This window comes from Dermacentor andersoni, chromosome 10, assembly GCF_023375885.2.
Source record: "Dermacentor andersoni chromosome 10, qqDerAnde1_hic_scaffold, whole genome shotgun sequence".
Lineage (NCBI taxonomy): Eukaryota > Metazoa > Arthropoda > Arachnida > Ixodida > Ixodidae > Dermacentor > Dermacentor andersoni.
Genome location: NC_092823.1, coordinates 108,430,643 through 108,447,207, shown reverse-complemented (window position 1 = coordinate 108,447,207; position 16,565 = coordinate 108,430,643). Strand labels below are relative to the sequence as shown.

The 16,565-nt window shown below is 45.1% G+C and overlaps 1 protein-coding gene across 1 annotated transcript in view; it reads right to left on the bottom strand.

Moving 5' to 3' along the window:
• Nucleotides 1-16,565, bottom strand: part of Parp1 (Poly-(ADP-ribose) polymerase) — a 69,111-nt gene that overhangs the window by 18,013 nt on the left and 34,533 nt on the right. The window contains exons 12-18 of the mRNA XM_050192075.2: nt 16,234-16,379; nt 9,819-9,858; nt 8,728-8,808; nt 5,315-5,447; nt 4,776-4,974; nt 3,863-3,985; nt 2,713-2,796 (exon numbers count right to left, since the gene is read on the bottom strand). Of these exons, the coding sequence (XP_050048032.1) occupies nt 2,713-2,796; nt 3,863-3,985; nt 4,776-4,974; nt 5,315-5,447; nt 8,728-8,808; nt 9,819-9,858; nt 16,234-16,379 (806 nt within the window). The remainder of the gene's footprint in view (nt 1-2,712; nt 2,797-3,862; nt 3,986-4,775; nt 4,975-5,314; nt 5,448-8,727; nt 8,809-9,818; nt 9,859-16,233; nt 16,380-16,565) is intronic.

Here is a 16,565-nt window from a genome sequence, read left to right as displayed (position 1 = left end):
TCACTGGCCACAGGTGCCAAGCCACACAAGGCAGTATTTTGGAGCGAACACCTTTAGAGATCCTACTGACTTTCTCAAGATTTTACGATCTTCTGCATTAGACTTGTCAAAGTAGGCGGCTGGCCAAGAGCGTTCCTGGCTCTGTGCACAGACAGCGAGCTTGGCACAGCACCACAAATACTGGCAGCCCTATATGCCCATGCATCCAGTCCCAAGTCGCGAAAAATCTTGGAAAGTGATGCTACCTCCGAAAGTTATTGATCGAGAATACAGCTCCAGGTCAGAGTCGAGCACAAAATGAACCCACAGCAATTTTCATGAATATATGTTCTCTCCAGCTCGTCATGATGATGAAGCTGTAACTGATGGCTCTGACGGGAGGCAGTTGCCAACTCCGCTAACACGGTTTTGGTTTTGAATCCAACTGTAACAACATACAGGCAATTTTTGGACCCATTTTCTTGGAAAAAAGATGCACGATAGAGTTATGCAAATAAGGTACATGTCCCTTAATTACAATCAACAACCGATTTTCCGGACGCCAGATTTCAGACATGCCCCCAATAATTCGGGCGCTTTGCAGCACCACCACATACCCCACAGAGTCAATGTAGAAGAACGTCTGACATTTTGGATGCAAGAACCCTTCGGTGTCTGTTTTTCTGGGCTTTGTGCCGTGACTGCAGATCTGAAACGGCATTAATCGATGCGACCACCACCACCATTTTGATTATTTCATCACCTCGAATCGGTGCTCTCGCACGCAGATATGTTGGCAGCCGTAGCCACCACTGCGGCAACGCTAGGCCTAGCTGCTTCGACGTTCAGCTTCTTGCCCTTCGGTGCCAGACGTTTCAGTGAAATAATTCACAGTTGTCAGCAATGATACCAACTCTGCCTTTGTTATCCTTACCATTGGCTTTAAAGCTTAGAAAGCACGGCGCATTGCATAAATGCCAGTTCCCGCTTAACACAGCAATGTTATGTGGTGAAGCATACACAAAGTATTGCGGTGAAACATAAGAGCGAGAAGGGGCAATTGTCACGGGACACAATATGTATTCCTTAATTACACATGCGCACACCCGTCTCCTGTCATAGCACGAGCACAGATATGCCTAATAAGTGTACTGGCAGGCCTTCAGAGCTTGTTCTGATGTGCCTGTCGCGATTTGAGCCCTTAGGGGCATTAAAAAACATGCATTCGCTTTTTTTTTTTTGGACTGCCCGATGTTTCGGACGTTTTCGCTGCCCCTAAGGAGTCCGAAAAATCGGACGTTGAGTGTATACGCGTTCGTGTTTAATTGCAGAATGCTTGCATACCTTGGATTGGCAATCAAAACTCTGAATTCGTTCTAATTACACTTGGAAAGATTTCCCTGCGTAATTCTTTCCCAGCGTAATTATTGCATCCCCAAACTTTGCATCAATTTTCCATAGAAAGAAGTGCTAGTATTATGCGAGTAAATGCTGTGATAACTATACTGGCAGCCATTAAGAGGTATTTCTGACACTGCTGCGGCAGTTTATGGCCTCCCTCACTGCTACATTTTTTTCTATGGTTCCTTGAAAAACTTAACAAATTTTTAGTGTATATAGATGTGTTATCTCCAGAGGAGAAAAGAAGCAATGAAGGAACCCACATATTGAAAACAAATTTCTGCATAGTAGGCAATAATTTCTGCCTGTGCCTAAGAGTGAGAACATAAAAATAACCCCTGCACGCCACATTTGTTGCATGCAGTGGCCGGCCTGAGTTTGTTATATCGTATGTCCAGTTCGTTACGAGGGAGTTATTTTACATGAATATCGGTCAGTAAGTTTCATGGGTTCCATGCGAAGAATAATTCGCTTTATCTAGGTCTGCTAACTCAGCTTCAACTGTAATGTGAAAGATGTGATGGCACATCCTTCGTGCACACGGGTGGCATCTCGTAGAGCTGTTTCTGCACGATGCCTGAAATTAGACATTATCTCTGAAGCCTCATACCCCCGGCAATGGTGATTCGCCAAGCAGGAATTAACAAAAAGAGAATGTTCATGACATAGTAAGCACGGGCATGGTGCGCAACTTTGAATTCTGCTAGCAAAGAAAAATAGAAAGATACTGCTGGCACAGCAGCGTAGCTTGGTGCAAGGCACAAATAAGCAGGACACAAAGTAGAATATACTGCAGTTCTTTCTCTGACGTGCATAAACATGAAGGAATGCCTGTAGTTACCACCTGTTAAACATGCAGATAATCGTCGCAGCAAAGACAACATAATGCATGGCTGAAAAACAGCACAACTTTACAAGTATGAAGAAAGCGTAAGCACACACCAGCGCCAACTCATAACCCTCCCTGAATCAAGTTGCAAGTCAGTGCCAAGACTCTATTCTTTCTTCGTCCTTGTAATGTTGCACTCTTTTCCCCCCATGCATTTGTGCGAAATCAGCCAAATGTCAATGCTCACAAAGACAACATGATGACAGAAACGCAGAATTTGAGAGAACAGCAGTGGTAACGTTTAATAAGAGAAATATCTACATGTGGCAGTACCCTGACAGGGGCTTTGCGCACTATCTCTTTTACTATGTGCAACAAAGAGCTGAAACACAGTGTAAATGTGTGAACCTGAACAAAATAAATGTTAATTGTCATGTATCATGCTCCGCATTTCTCACGGCAGTCGTACCCACGTAGAACATCGGAATGAAACAGCAACTCACCTCTGCCAGCTCTGTCAGCACCGAGTATGCCTTCTGAATCTGTCGCTTTGACAGCTTTCCCAGTGGCATCTTGGTCAAGTCAATCTGCAAAACAGGAGATCTCCATCATAACTACAGTGAAGTCTCGCTGATACGATCTTCATGGGAACCGGAAAACAAAACGCATCATCCAAAAATCATATTATCCAAAGCATAGCTGAAAAAGTATGAAAACAGGCGTAATCTATGAAACTCGACAGCAAAGGTTCGTGTGGAGCCAAACTATAGTGCTCTGCATAATGTGTTATGAGGAGCAGCATCACTTGAAGCCACACGAACCGCAGCCAATGCACTTTTATTTAGCAACATTGAAATAGCTTGTCAGTTTGTACCAAACTATCTTCTTTTCGTTGTCCGTAAGAAAGTTCAAATGAAAGTTCAAAAAAGAAGCTGCCATTCCCACACTCAACTGAGCAGCAGCACACCACCAGTCGGTGTGGCCGCACTGCCTCAGTATAGTTTTACCGCCGCCGGCCCACCACATGGGTTTTTCCTCCAGTGTGCCTGGGGCTTAACACGTTCGTGGGTCATCCAAATGTTACTTTAGCTAGCACACCGGAATATGAAGCTATGCGCTTTAGAAATACCAGTAAAAGCCCACTTCTGTGGCCGTATCACACAATTTCAGGTGAAAACGCTATCGCAATAACTGTATGAAAATCGGTTGCATCGGTCAGATTACAAAAAAATGGGTCGGATGACGAAAACCTGCCCGGTTGGTTGCACACTGGATGCCCAATCCGGCACTAGTATAGGTGTTGGGTTTGTCGCTGCCTGAAATCTACCGAAGACTATAAACACTTCATTATATCCGAGCTTGGTACTTCTGGACTCTCTACTATATTCAATGCTTGACGCTGTATGCTGCGCCAGCTGTACTGACGCAGAGGTCTGGCTGCAGGTTTTCTTCGATACCCTGGTCACACGGTCGCTTCAGGGCTGCTGACGCAAGCTGTGTTGCTAGCCTGTTGCTTGTTCCCTGGCTTACAGTCAATACCAACCATACCAACACATGTTGCCGGCACCGCTCAAAAACCGTTGCGGAAATACCCTGTACAGCTTTATTCTAAAGCTCCGATGCCACATTGCCGCACTACCCGTGACAACCCACCTCGAACTCAAGCATGGTCTTCTCAAAGTTGTTCATGTCGAAGATCATGCAGATGAGCTCTTGAATGGCCATGTGCAGCTTGGAGTCCTTGCTGGGCTTCAGCTGCTTCTTGTCGACGCTGTCCTGTAAAAAGGACAATGCAAGATGCAATCAATAATGGTAAAAGCAGTCAATGAAGTGCTAGACAAGTCTCTGCTCCTGTTTGTGTTTCTGTCTGCTATGTGCACTGAAGCGTGGCAATGAAAAAAAAATGCAATAGAACGAATACTAAAATGAAAAGCTAATGTTCGTTCCTTCAATGAGTTCTACTATGTACTAGTAAAAAAGCAAAGTGAAAAACACGACCACTTCCTCGCGAGCAGCATGCTAACATGCTCTGGCTATTCAGCTACACACTGGCAAACAGGCCAGTGAATACGACACCCACATGACTATATAATGATTGCAGCTGACCCTCAAGTATCATGGCTCATGTATCATGGCTGAAGTATCATATCCCAGATGGCTCTGTAGTGACTCTGCAGCTGAACCACATGACCCTGCTGTGCACACGACTCCCAGATGACAGCAGTGACTCTGCAGCTGGACGCACAAGACTCTGGAGTCACCTCTACATGGCTCTTTAGTGAATCTGCAGCTGATGTATGAGTAACTCTGGAGTTACTCCCAAGTGACTCTGTAGCAAGTGCACTGACCCACATAATTTGATTTACTCCCACAACTCTGTCGCTGACTCACATGACTCAAGCGATTCCCACAGGACTGTAGTCCCACGTAACTGGAGTTATTCCCGCATGACTCTGTAGTGATTAATGCAGCTGAACCACGGCTATGGAGTGCACAGGATTCCCACACGACCCCACAGCCAGCTGACAAGCAGTTGTCGGCTGAACTCAATTACTGGGAGCCTCACCTGGCCATAGTCAAGCTCGAGCGGGTAGAAGCGGTTGGGCTGCTTGACGAAGTCCTTGCGATCCTCCCAGAGGTTGCCGGTCTTCTCTTCAAAAAGGGACTTGAAGTGTGTCTTGGCCTCATGCAGCGAGTCCATCTCTTCTACCTTGTTACCGCCTACGCTCGTTCCCACACGACCCCACGCACGGAACACCCAGTACCTGCAAGAGCGGCAATCAAATACCTACAGCTATCACACCCAGCACTTCAGAGGCCAACAACACTTTCACTTTGGCTAAATTAGTTATTAATGAGTAGTATATGCTATTAAAACAGTATAGGAAAAGCTGCAAGACTGGCAATTATCCAATTTTCTCATTAGCAGCCTTTGTATTAGCACCTCAGTAGACAATGCGTGTAACTGGTGGTTAGAGAATACGATGCAAATCCCAGCACGTCGACCGGAAGATTCTTTAGTACGCCACGGGTACCCATGGTCGGCGCATAATCTCGGCAAGTGGTGATAACAGGAGTGTGTGGTCAGGGCCCCTCTCGACTCACCGGTTCTTTTTGTCACTCTCCAACAGCTGCAGCTTGTAGTAGGAGTTGGTGCCCTTGTTCACATCGACGAGACCCAGGATCGAGCTGTAGATTTCGTCACCCTTGGCATAGACGTGCGCAACATCGGCCAAGCCTGCAAGAGTGGCACATGAATGCTTAACACTGCAAAACAGCACGAATGTGGCAACCGTTATGTGACAACATTATTATCACTCTGCATCCATGACAGATTGTCGGTAGGCTGGTTCGTACCATGTTCATACTTGGCTCAGAACCATGCGGAGCCTGCCCTACATCAAAGCCATAAAAAATGTGCCTGAGCTGCTCGTACAAACGGCTCCCCAGAAAATCTACGGGCGCAGTGGTCAACCCCGCTGCTCAGCTCAGAACTGCAAAACCAACTTTGGGCCATCTAGCGAGCCATGGAGGCCATATGGGAGCAGCAGCTCCCAGTGGCCATCTAGGCAGCCCCAGGCCCGGGCCTCCCAATCTCTGAATTACAAATAAAGTTATCTCGCTCATGCACAAATGCGCAAATCCTGGCACCAATCGGATGGCGACAGTCCAATGTGCTATTAGGCAATTTACGTCAAATGGTTAGGAGCGGCTGAAAATTCGGCCGAGTGGTGTGCTGTGATCGGCAGCGACCTACATTTTTTAAAACCTTAGAATAAATTACCATATTTACACTATTGTAAGTTGACCTATATTTTTTTTTTTTTTTAATTTGAAAATCTGAAGTGGGGAGGGTCGACTTACAATCGAAACCAAAACCGCCAAAAAAGCGAGACCAACAAGATATCAGGGGAGCTACAATGTAGTTGCAATTTTATGATTGCTCTATGGCCCTACCCATAGCTTTTCGCTATCCTACGTGTTTGTTCGCTTTTCGGAAGTGTTTTTCAACATTTTTTAGAGTTTTACAGCGCACACAACACTCATGGGGGGAGTCAATAGTCGATGGAAGTGCCACTGTTCTATTCGCGGCGGCACCCCCAGAACGGCAACGCTTGCAGGGAGTATCAATAGTTTATGCATGAAAGAGCAGACGCCGCTCACGTGTTTCTATTTCCCTGTAGCTCTTTGACGCGTTCAACTCGGCTGCCGGCTACGTGCTATTTCCATGCTTCCTAAGTTGTCACGAGTGCTCCAGGCCCACTAAACATTCGGCCCTCGTACACAGCAGCGTTCAAGAGGGCTGCCATCCTTTACGCCGAAGAAACAAATCACTGTGCAGCAGGCTGCAAGTTCAATGTTTCTGAACAGGTGGTGCAAAAGTGGCGACTGCAGCGAAGCAAAATTTTTGCCTGTGACACCAAGCGAATAATTTCCCACGGGCCGAAGTCCAGAGCTGTAGGCCAAGCTTGCGGTGTACATCGCTGAAATGCGTGACCGGTCCCTGCCAGTGAAATGCAACATGGTCATGAAGCAAGCCCGCATCTTCGCCTTTTAAGGACCCCCTCCGCTGCGAGTACAATGAGTGGTTGGCGGCAGAAGACCGAAACTTACGCCAACCGGACCTGTCAAAAGAGCCTCCCTGACGGCTGTGTGTGGTTGGGTGCATTCGGCGTGGCCTGCTGTTCCACAAGATGTCCTGGTCCGATCATTTGCCAAATGCGGAATTTCACTGGATGATGGATGACGATGGCAGCACTAGTGAGGACGATGGCACAAGTGAAGACGAGTAGTCCAGTGACCATGCCAGCTGCTGAGAAATTTTCATTGTGGAATGCGCCCTCGAGTATGCTCCTTTATTTTTTCCTGTCAAGCTATATGGGGAGTCGACTTACATTCGAGTCGACTTACAATTGTGTAAATACGGTACACACTTTATGCGGAGCACTTGGATGCATCAATGAATGACCAGAGGGATTTACTCTAACGACTCAGTATGTTTGTACAAAAATCGTCAAAATCGTTTTAGGGTCCCTTTAGGGGCAAGCCCATACATTATACATAATGAACTGCTGAGATACCAACCACTTTTCGCAGAGCTATCAAGTTCATTATAAACGGGTTCAACTGTACTAAAATTATTCTGCACTCGTTAGTAGCACTTGCCTGCAACAACATACCAATGTGCAGTTATAACTCACACTAACACAAAGCTCTACAAAGGGAGCTTTCTATGAAGATGAACATTCCAAAACCATGACTACATCCGTTGAGGAACACAAAACTGTATGTCCATTTAGGTATACAAAGTTACAACACTCACTTTTACATTACACACCAGTCTATGAGCTTCCACAACATCTGTTCAGGCTTTTAAAATTTAAATTCAAGTCCGGAGAGGTTGCAAAGGTATAAAGTCAAGCTAGATTGACAGGGCAGGATTTTATAATAATGAATTCGCCATTCACAGCAAGAACAGAGCTATTGTAATTGAAGAAATGGCAAAAAGAAAAACTGAGTGGCTCAACCTATTTTGGACTATGGTATCTCTCATGTGACGCCAGCACTATCTGATACACAGAGCAGCACAGAGGAAGGTCACGCAGGGATTACATGAACTCGTTTGTTTTGGCATGGGCGATTCAGCAGCAAAGGACCCTTCGGTGGCAATTTTCTATGCAACAAAGTCATACATAGTAGTACCCCTTAATATGTTCTCTACGAGATCGCAAGAAAAAGAAAAAACGTAGTATTCAGCAAGTGTATTATGTAAACATTCCCTCAAATTTAGGCAAATGTGCTGTTAAATATTGTCACACATGAAGGGTCTCCATTGGATGCCACCGTGCCTTCTATCTGACATAAACAAAGATAATGCACAGCTCAGCCTCTAAAGGATATAAGGGGGGACGAAACGCTTAACAGAAAATAGTGCAAAATACTGATTTCCTTGGAAAGCATTTGTTTAGGCATCTGCAATGCCTAATCTATGCTGTATCAAAACAATTTAGCTGAAAACACACTCTAAGTAGTGCGAAAAAGTTATTTTTTCAGTACAGACGGCGAGAAGGGATCTCATAATGACACAGGAACACCGGAGTTCACGGAGCTATATAGGTATACTTGATCATTGTATACTTGATACTTCCTGTAATTACATGTTAAAGTCACAGCGTGTAACGCGGAAATGTACAGGACAGCGTATCAAAGGGGATTCTAACACATAAGCATCTATGAGTCCTTTGCTGGAACAGGGCTTTAGCGACATCATATAAGGGAAAAACATATAAATGAAGAATGTGTTAGGGAAGTTCTACTGTACTGGCACACCGAAAATGATGATAAGACTTCTAGATTAATGATGTATTGATCTAACTGGGCTTAATATTTTTCTTCAATGTCCCTTTAACCAATCTTGCCTTGTGATTTGAGCGTGCATGCGTAACACTGAAACGTAGGAAGCTTAAGTAAAACCTTAGTGCCTCTGCATCGTTAAACACAAGGAAGCAAACAAGCACCTGAGTCAGGCTCCACAGCTGCCAATCCTTTCACAGTTAGCTTCATAGTCGAGGGGCCACTCTTGACAAACATTCGGTCCACTGGAAAAAGAAAACAGCAATAAAGGTAAGAACGAAAGAAGTGCTAAAGTGTCAACAAAGTACTTCAGCAAATAAATTGTAGAGCTGCACAAATAGCGATTCTTTTAAGGCAAGTCAAAGGCAAATGAAAGGGTGGCAACAATTTTAATGTGAATCTAATGATGATTACAGTGGATGGCATATGAATCAAACGGCATGCACCGAATCAAATTGCTCATGCCTAATTATAACACTTCTTTTAAGAAGCAGCAAACATCTCAATTAGTTCTATAATTGCTCTGGTAGGATTTAGAATTTCTATTACACTTATTCACAATTTAACAGCGAAATAATGTCTACATCTCCAATTCACTTGTATATCATATCAGGTAAGTGTGGCTCACTCAAATATCTTTTTAAAATTTTAAGTGGCAGCTATTCAATTTCAGTACGCAATCGAATTACAGCTATTTGATTCAAGAATCAAACCCTTTACAGTTTCCTACTAAATTTAGTATGAAAGGAATTCCGCCACTGCTATCGTTCAGCTACCATGGGAATCACGGTTAATACACGGATTTGTCCAATCTTCATGCTAGCGTCTTGAGTAGTTCCTGCGCCTTTGTTTGCTACACTTTACCTGCCTTCATTCGCCTAAATCTCCAAGCAATCCAATTTTTCAAAGCGCAGAAAGCAATTAGTCTCTGCAACACGTGCAGAATAGCTGCGAATCGTTGCATTTGCGACGCAACATTTTGTTGAAAGTTTGCAAAGTCGCAAAGCCATTCAAAGCTAGACGAACGAAGTTGAGGCAAATCCATGCATAAACCATCATTCCCGTGTTGGCTGAACAGTCAAGCTCGCAGGTCCCGTAGACACTAGCACCATAATTCTCTCTACTGGTTTTTGCTGGAAACACTGCGCTGAACCCCAACAGGATTATGTTGCCATCTACTTGAAATATGTTTAAAAACCACACCACTGAAAAAATTAACAAATTCTAACATGCTGAGACATACAGCAGTGCTTACTTTGCGACTTTGACTTGTACTTCTCTATCTTGGAGCCAGCCTGAATTGAGAGAAGAAAACATGCAAGAAAAGAAAAATGTCACTGCAGTGGAATTCTAGAGCACCAGAACGGCTGAGCTCAATGAGGCCACGTCGGAAAATGACAGGCATCACAGTCTCGCTTTAAAGAAGTAGTGGCACGACATTTCCTACTTGCAATATTTTGCAACAAATGAATGGCCAAGTCCTCCAAATCCTAGAAAAAAGTGTAACGAAACTGTAACGAAACTCTGTATAGCAAAAGCACAATCGGGCAGCGGGGGCAGCCGTGGAGCCGCTTACGGGGGCAAAGTTTGTGTATAACCCACACCCCACCATTACCGTCAAAATTTAAAAAAATTTTGGTGCAGGTTCCAGACACAAAAATACAGCACTGAATCTCTCCATTCTTTGGTCACTGCTACTGCCAGATGCAAGCGTGAGAAAATTTTGCTCAGTCATGTCACAGTAATGTTGACAACGCTAGGTTTCGCTTTTCGAAAGCAACTTTTGTACCAAATAAGAGCCCAGAAAAGCCCGGAGAGCAGCAGACAATTGCTGTTCAAATTATCAGAGGTAGTTTGGGCGCCCAACAAAGTGTGAAAGTATCCTATACATTCCCACTGAAACTACAATTGTTCATTCTGTTTACAAAGCCTTTAAAATGGTAACAACATATTTATTAACAAAGAACTAGCCAAATGCAAGTGCAGCTATCTCCTCAGGAGGAAGAGAAAAAAAGCAAAGTACTACTACTTGAGCAAAAGCTGTCCGTAAGTTTCGCGCAAGACCCACACAGTCCAAACCTTTTTTCTTCCTTAAATGCGTTTGTTACACTTAAGTCAGCCTACACCGAACACTCACAGATAACTAAAATGCCAGATTCTTGGTCATCACAGATCCTAACACCTAAGACATGAAAAAGGAGAAAACTTAGCTGTGTTAGTAAATTACCCTTTCTGCAATGGTGAAAAATTCAATCCAACCACGGAGAGAGGCTCAAAAAAGGGGTAAACACTAAGGAAAGATGGCAGCACTAAATTCAAATTCGCAAATCCGCTCGTCTTGATATCATGGAATTTGATGGCCATCTGCTCTCGGGCCTCGTTAATCTTTGTCAGCAAAGATTATCAATACTGTAATCTAAAAAGAGCTAAAGATTGAACATAGTAAGTTTCAAGAAATAGCAGCCCCAAAAATAATATGAGAACATACTACCTAAACATTAAAAATGAAAATTTGACCTTCATTTTGTCTCCTAATAATGAATCTGCTACCTTAAAGCCAACAGAAATCGAGTTTTAAAACAACAATTATCAGTCTAAGCCAACTGTTTTTTTTTTCTTTAATGCCCCTTCATAAGGCATGGCATTCTCACAACCTGCAGGGATCCTCACCTATAATTAGGTGCTTTGAGATGCCATGCTAGAAATTGCAGCAACTGTACCCCATCTATTAATAAGTGCTTTGGGATGCCACGTGGCACAAATGAAGCCCCTCAGACCCCCTATCACTGGGCTTGTTTATGCCCACAAGGTTTCAGCAAAAATTTGCATGGTAAAGGCTCTTTCCCTAAGCAGTCTACCCCGAAGAAAGCCAATTGTTCGGTAAGCAGAAGCCTGTATTAATTTTTACAGATGAGTAAACAATGAGGCAACAGGGCTTCGAACCCACGACCACCCTCAGCCGTGGCGGACGCTAGATCGCGAGCATGCCCATGTACAGGCGCCGACAAAAGTGGTATACTCCACGCAGCGGGAGCCGGAGCAACGGCAAACTGCATCGCAACGCCATCTACAGGCAGCATCTGGGATCGAGACAGCCAATGGCTGCCCTTTGTTATCTGCAGGCATGTCGCTTGACTCGTGTCGATGTTTCGTGCTTCAGCTCGCCAAAATGCCGAGCGACGCCGCTGCAGCAGCAATCTGCGTGGAGTATGCCACTTTTGGCGGCGCCTGTACGTGCTCTGCACGTACAAATTTCTGTCCTCCTGTGTACGCTCCGTATCTGTACAGGGATTTGTACTAGTGATCCCTGCTCACCAGAAAGCGCTGTGTATTTGCTGTCGGACCCTGTTATGACCAAGCCGCCACAGTCTTCAAGGGCCCAGCGTATCACAAGGTCCAGAAGAATGTCAAAAACCATGCGAAATCCCGAGCACTACAGACTGCGTGCAGGCATCGTATTTACTCGATTTTAATGCAGACCCCCTTATCCAACGAAAATACTAGGTCCGAAAACTGCCTTTGCATGGAATACGATACACTGCACTTGTGGTGTTGGAAACAGTGCAATGTCAAATCCCAGTGTAATCGTCATTGCAGGATGGTGACAGAATAAGTCTTTATCTATGATGTTGGCTTAACACATAAGACAACTTATCATTTGAGTGTGCTTTCGTAATAACGCTGAAAGCGGCACATCGTATCATTCTATGCAAGAAATCGTTCTTTTTCCATCCATGGTCGCCCTCTTGTGAAAGCAATGGCGATGACTCTGGCTAGGCTGGCCCTAATAATAGGTTGTTGCGAACGCCATGAACATGGTTTTCGTTTCATGTCGGATTGCCTCGTCCAAACGATTTGTGGAAAAATTTTCTTGGAAGAAAAGGCACTTTTAGAATTTGGCAAATACTGCAATAATTGGTTGTAAGGTACTGTTTTCATTTAAAATATTCCTGAGGCAGGCAGAAAATAGGCGTTTTTCAACAGAAGATAATGTGTGTCTGACACATTCACTGTACGCTAAGCGCCACCAAGACGGACGCCAACGCTATTGTAGTCACCACTGTGGTCACTACTCGAGTCGCATGCATGTGTGATGGCAAACATAGCTTAATTTGTCTGGCAAACGCTAACTTCAAGATCAAAATAGCTACAGCTTTGTTAAACTTTAGGTGCCGGCGCCATACATAGATATGTGTGGGTGCTGGCAGGAACAATTCAGTCGGGATCAAATGAACTGATAAATCTACTTAACCAGAGTCGAATTAAACAGACGTCTACTGTATACAGTAATCAAACATTGCAGTCACCCACAAAGCCAGCTGCCTGCTGCTCTTGCATGACATTTCTTCGTTACTGATGACACAGAGAGCGGCATCCCACATTAAGCCTGCACACGCCACATAATTTTTTTTTTTTTTCTTTTATCGTCATCTGAGGAGGAGGCAGAGTTTTCCTAGGGAGTATTCTCAGGAGATCACTTTTGTAGATAGCTTCACTTTCGCAAAATTTACCATGCCTTGGCACCGAACACGTCCCGGACAAGTGTTTCTGGCGTCTCTGCCAAGCTTGCTGTCTTCGCACAGTGCCAAGAGTGCTGTTGGCCGTATACTTCGAGGGGTTCAATGCCGAGATGAGCCGAGTCCCACGAAGGTGAAACTAACTCCGAAAGCGATCACGCGAGAATCAAGTCATCTTGTGTGCCATAGAGGTCATTCAGACTGAGCACTTCTTAAAAGACCGCACAACCATTTCATTCGGAGAAGGTACAAGGCCTCCCACGGGGGGACATCCACAGATTGAGCCCGTTCGACCGGCCTCGCAATGAAAGACTCGTTGACATCGAGTCACCGAGCCGCGGCAGAATTTCCCAGCTTGTGGGCCATCAAAGTTGCTCATCTCTTGAAGCAGACATCACATCGAACACGCTGAGTCGCCGTAATGTCACGAATTAACAGGGTCAAAGCGTGAAAGGCCACAGGGTACTGCGCACTGTAACCGTAAGACCAGCCACAAGCACAGCGAAAACGGTGTCCATTCGAACGAAAAAAACATTTTTAACATTGGTCGACTCATCTATGGATTGAATCGAGGTTAGAGGTGCAGGTTGCCAACGTAACACTAAATACCGCGGGACTTAAAATATTTGTTTTAAAATAGTCAATTTTGCCGTTACAGTCAAACTCGGCTATATCGAACTCGCAAAAAAACACCTATCAGTTCGATATAGAGCATAATTCGATATAAGCCTGCTAAATAATTGGATGTCATAAAAGCACATACCATTTATAAAATCACTTTATTGGCGAAACTAGCTTAGTTTCGCATAAATTAGTCCTGCATTTTCTTCTGCTTGGCCAATTTCGCTGCCTGCGACGCACGCACTTCCCCACGTTGTCTAAGGAGTCCGAGCAGCTGAGGCCGCAACCTTCCGCATTCGCGCAGAAGCACCGGACTAATGCGAGTGCACCAATCACTTCGGAGGATGTGGGCAAAGGACCGTAGTTGCTTTCCTCAACGTGCCTACTTTCATTTGTGCTCGGTACGATGTCGGCGATTAGTCTTCGTTTCGGGATCTACCGTCGTTGCGACACCATCATCTGCACTCACAAACTCGTCCACCGTTGATTTGAATGTCCCTGAAATTTTGACAGCTCGCTCCAAACTTCGGCAACACCGGCAACGGCTTCGTCACATTCATCAGAATTTACAGTCATCACCGAGCACGCGGAAACCGGCACGTATGAAGAACGCCTCGTACACGGCCGTGCGTACGCGTCGGGCGCCATGGGCACCGGGTTGCGAGTGGCCACTTTTAGCCCTAATCGTGCCGAGAGTGCTTCTCGGAATCTTGCACGCTGCGGGCACATCGCGTTCGACGCGATTTATGATTTCGATCTTCACGACGAAAGGCGAATTCTGCCGCTTCATCACGGCAACACTGCGGGAGAAGGCCCACAAGGCGCAAACACGATAAACCAGAGAAGCAGCCAGACAACTCTCACTTTCGCCATCTTGCACGAAGAGCGCACAAGAGCCTCTGATTGGCTGTCTGAGCAAGCGCTGCAGGCGGGCCAGGATCATTTTTTGCTGGGGAGTGTCGATAGATAGTGATCTAAAGAAAGGAAGGACGCTTGATTCTGCAACCCGTGAGGGAGCACGGCGAAGCGTCGTCAGGGGAGAGGGAGTGGGAAGTGAAAGATGATAGAGAAAGAGGGAGGATAATAGACTTCACTATGCACGACAGGGGGACTGTCGACAGCTCGCCCGAACAGCCCGAGGCAGCGCGGTCACGGTAGGGAGAGCGGTTGGATGGAGCCGCGCCGCCGGGTTTCCCCGCTACGGCAAGGGAAAGCCAACTTCTGGGGGCACTTTTTCGCCGCTTGACGTTCGATATATCGGGAGTCACTGCAATATTTGTTCGTTGTAAGAGTAATTTTTGCTATATATACTCATTGTAACTATACCGTGACCAGAAATTGTTCGATATATAGAATAATTTGATGTAAACGGTTTCGATATAGTCGGGTTCGACTGTATTTGTATGCAACACGAGGGTCGAGTTCAAGCAACGAGAATTATTTTAAGAACTTCCATTACAATAAAGTAAATACAGTACTCTAACAGCTTTTCTACCACCAGTTTCAGTTTAGTTTCCAAGGAAAGGTATGTGTGTTGACGTTACACAGAAAGTAGTCGCATAGGAACAGAACACTATTATTTTGCCACTTGTTTCAGCTCAATCAGTCATCTGCAATACTGCTCCTGGTTGCACGGCCCAATGTACTGGCACTACATACCGTTATCCATTACAAAACACCGTCTGACCAGACCAGCAGACGACAGGCGAGAAAGAGCAAAAACAGAAAGAAGTTGAACACGCACGAAGGAAGGGGCACGGCTGAGGACACAGCAATGTGCAACATGCGTGATGACCGTCTTGTGCGCTCCATTTCTGTACAGGGCCTTGTACTACACAAACCCTGCCCCACCTGAGGAAGCCTTGTGTCCTTAGTGTTGGACCTTGCAATAACCGGGTCACAGTCACTCGAGCAGCCCAGCATGTTCTCAGGTCCACATCAGAAATATACGCAGGCAGCAATAGTATTCGGTGCTCAAGAGCTCTTTGTCTCCACAAAACACTACGCTAAGCTTACCCTTCAGCTTCAAAAAAATAACAATAATAAACTGCTCAATCAATCAATCAATTAATCAATCAATCAATCAATCAATCAAGAGAAGTCTTTCGGTCTTGTCCTCCTCCCCAAGTTGTGAAAGCACAAATACTCTTGCTGGCAACTACTAAACAAACTTGAATAAAATGTAAAAGAAACCCAACTAGCAGCAGCCCCTTAGCGACAACCACTATGGGCCACATACCATAATTGGACACACTTATTTTTCCCAAGAAAAGAGATCCTGTATCTTGTACTCAGATATGAAACTGACGCCACGTTCGCGGTGTTGGCTACAGTGGCCACCGTGATAGAATCAGGTAAATACAGCAACTGTCTCATCCTCAGGCAAGCTGCAGACATGTTATATACAGTTAAACTTCAATATAACGAAATTCTCGATATAATGAAGTATTTAACTTTTCATAACCTGACGAAATTCATAAAATTTGTGTCATGAAACTCGCATCAATCTGCATGAATTTCGACAGTACTCACATCACCGCCCCACGGTGCAAGCTTGAACTGGTCAACGTTGGCGGCGGCACCCCCGCTGGCCAGGGAGTCGACAAAGTTCTCAGACACGACATGTACGTTGAACGTCTCCGCTTCCTTGACACGCTTGCTCTTCTTCTTGACTTCCTCTGCATTAAGTGAAAGGGCACCGAAAGACTGCACTGAGCACCCAACACAACTCAACACAGCTTCTTCGTAAAAAGTCCTTGTACACTAAGTTGAACTTAAACTGACCACAAATAAAACAATTTATCGAACGTACCGAAGCAAACCATGATCGACGCGATCATGGTTGGCGACTACACAGTTCAGAA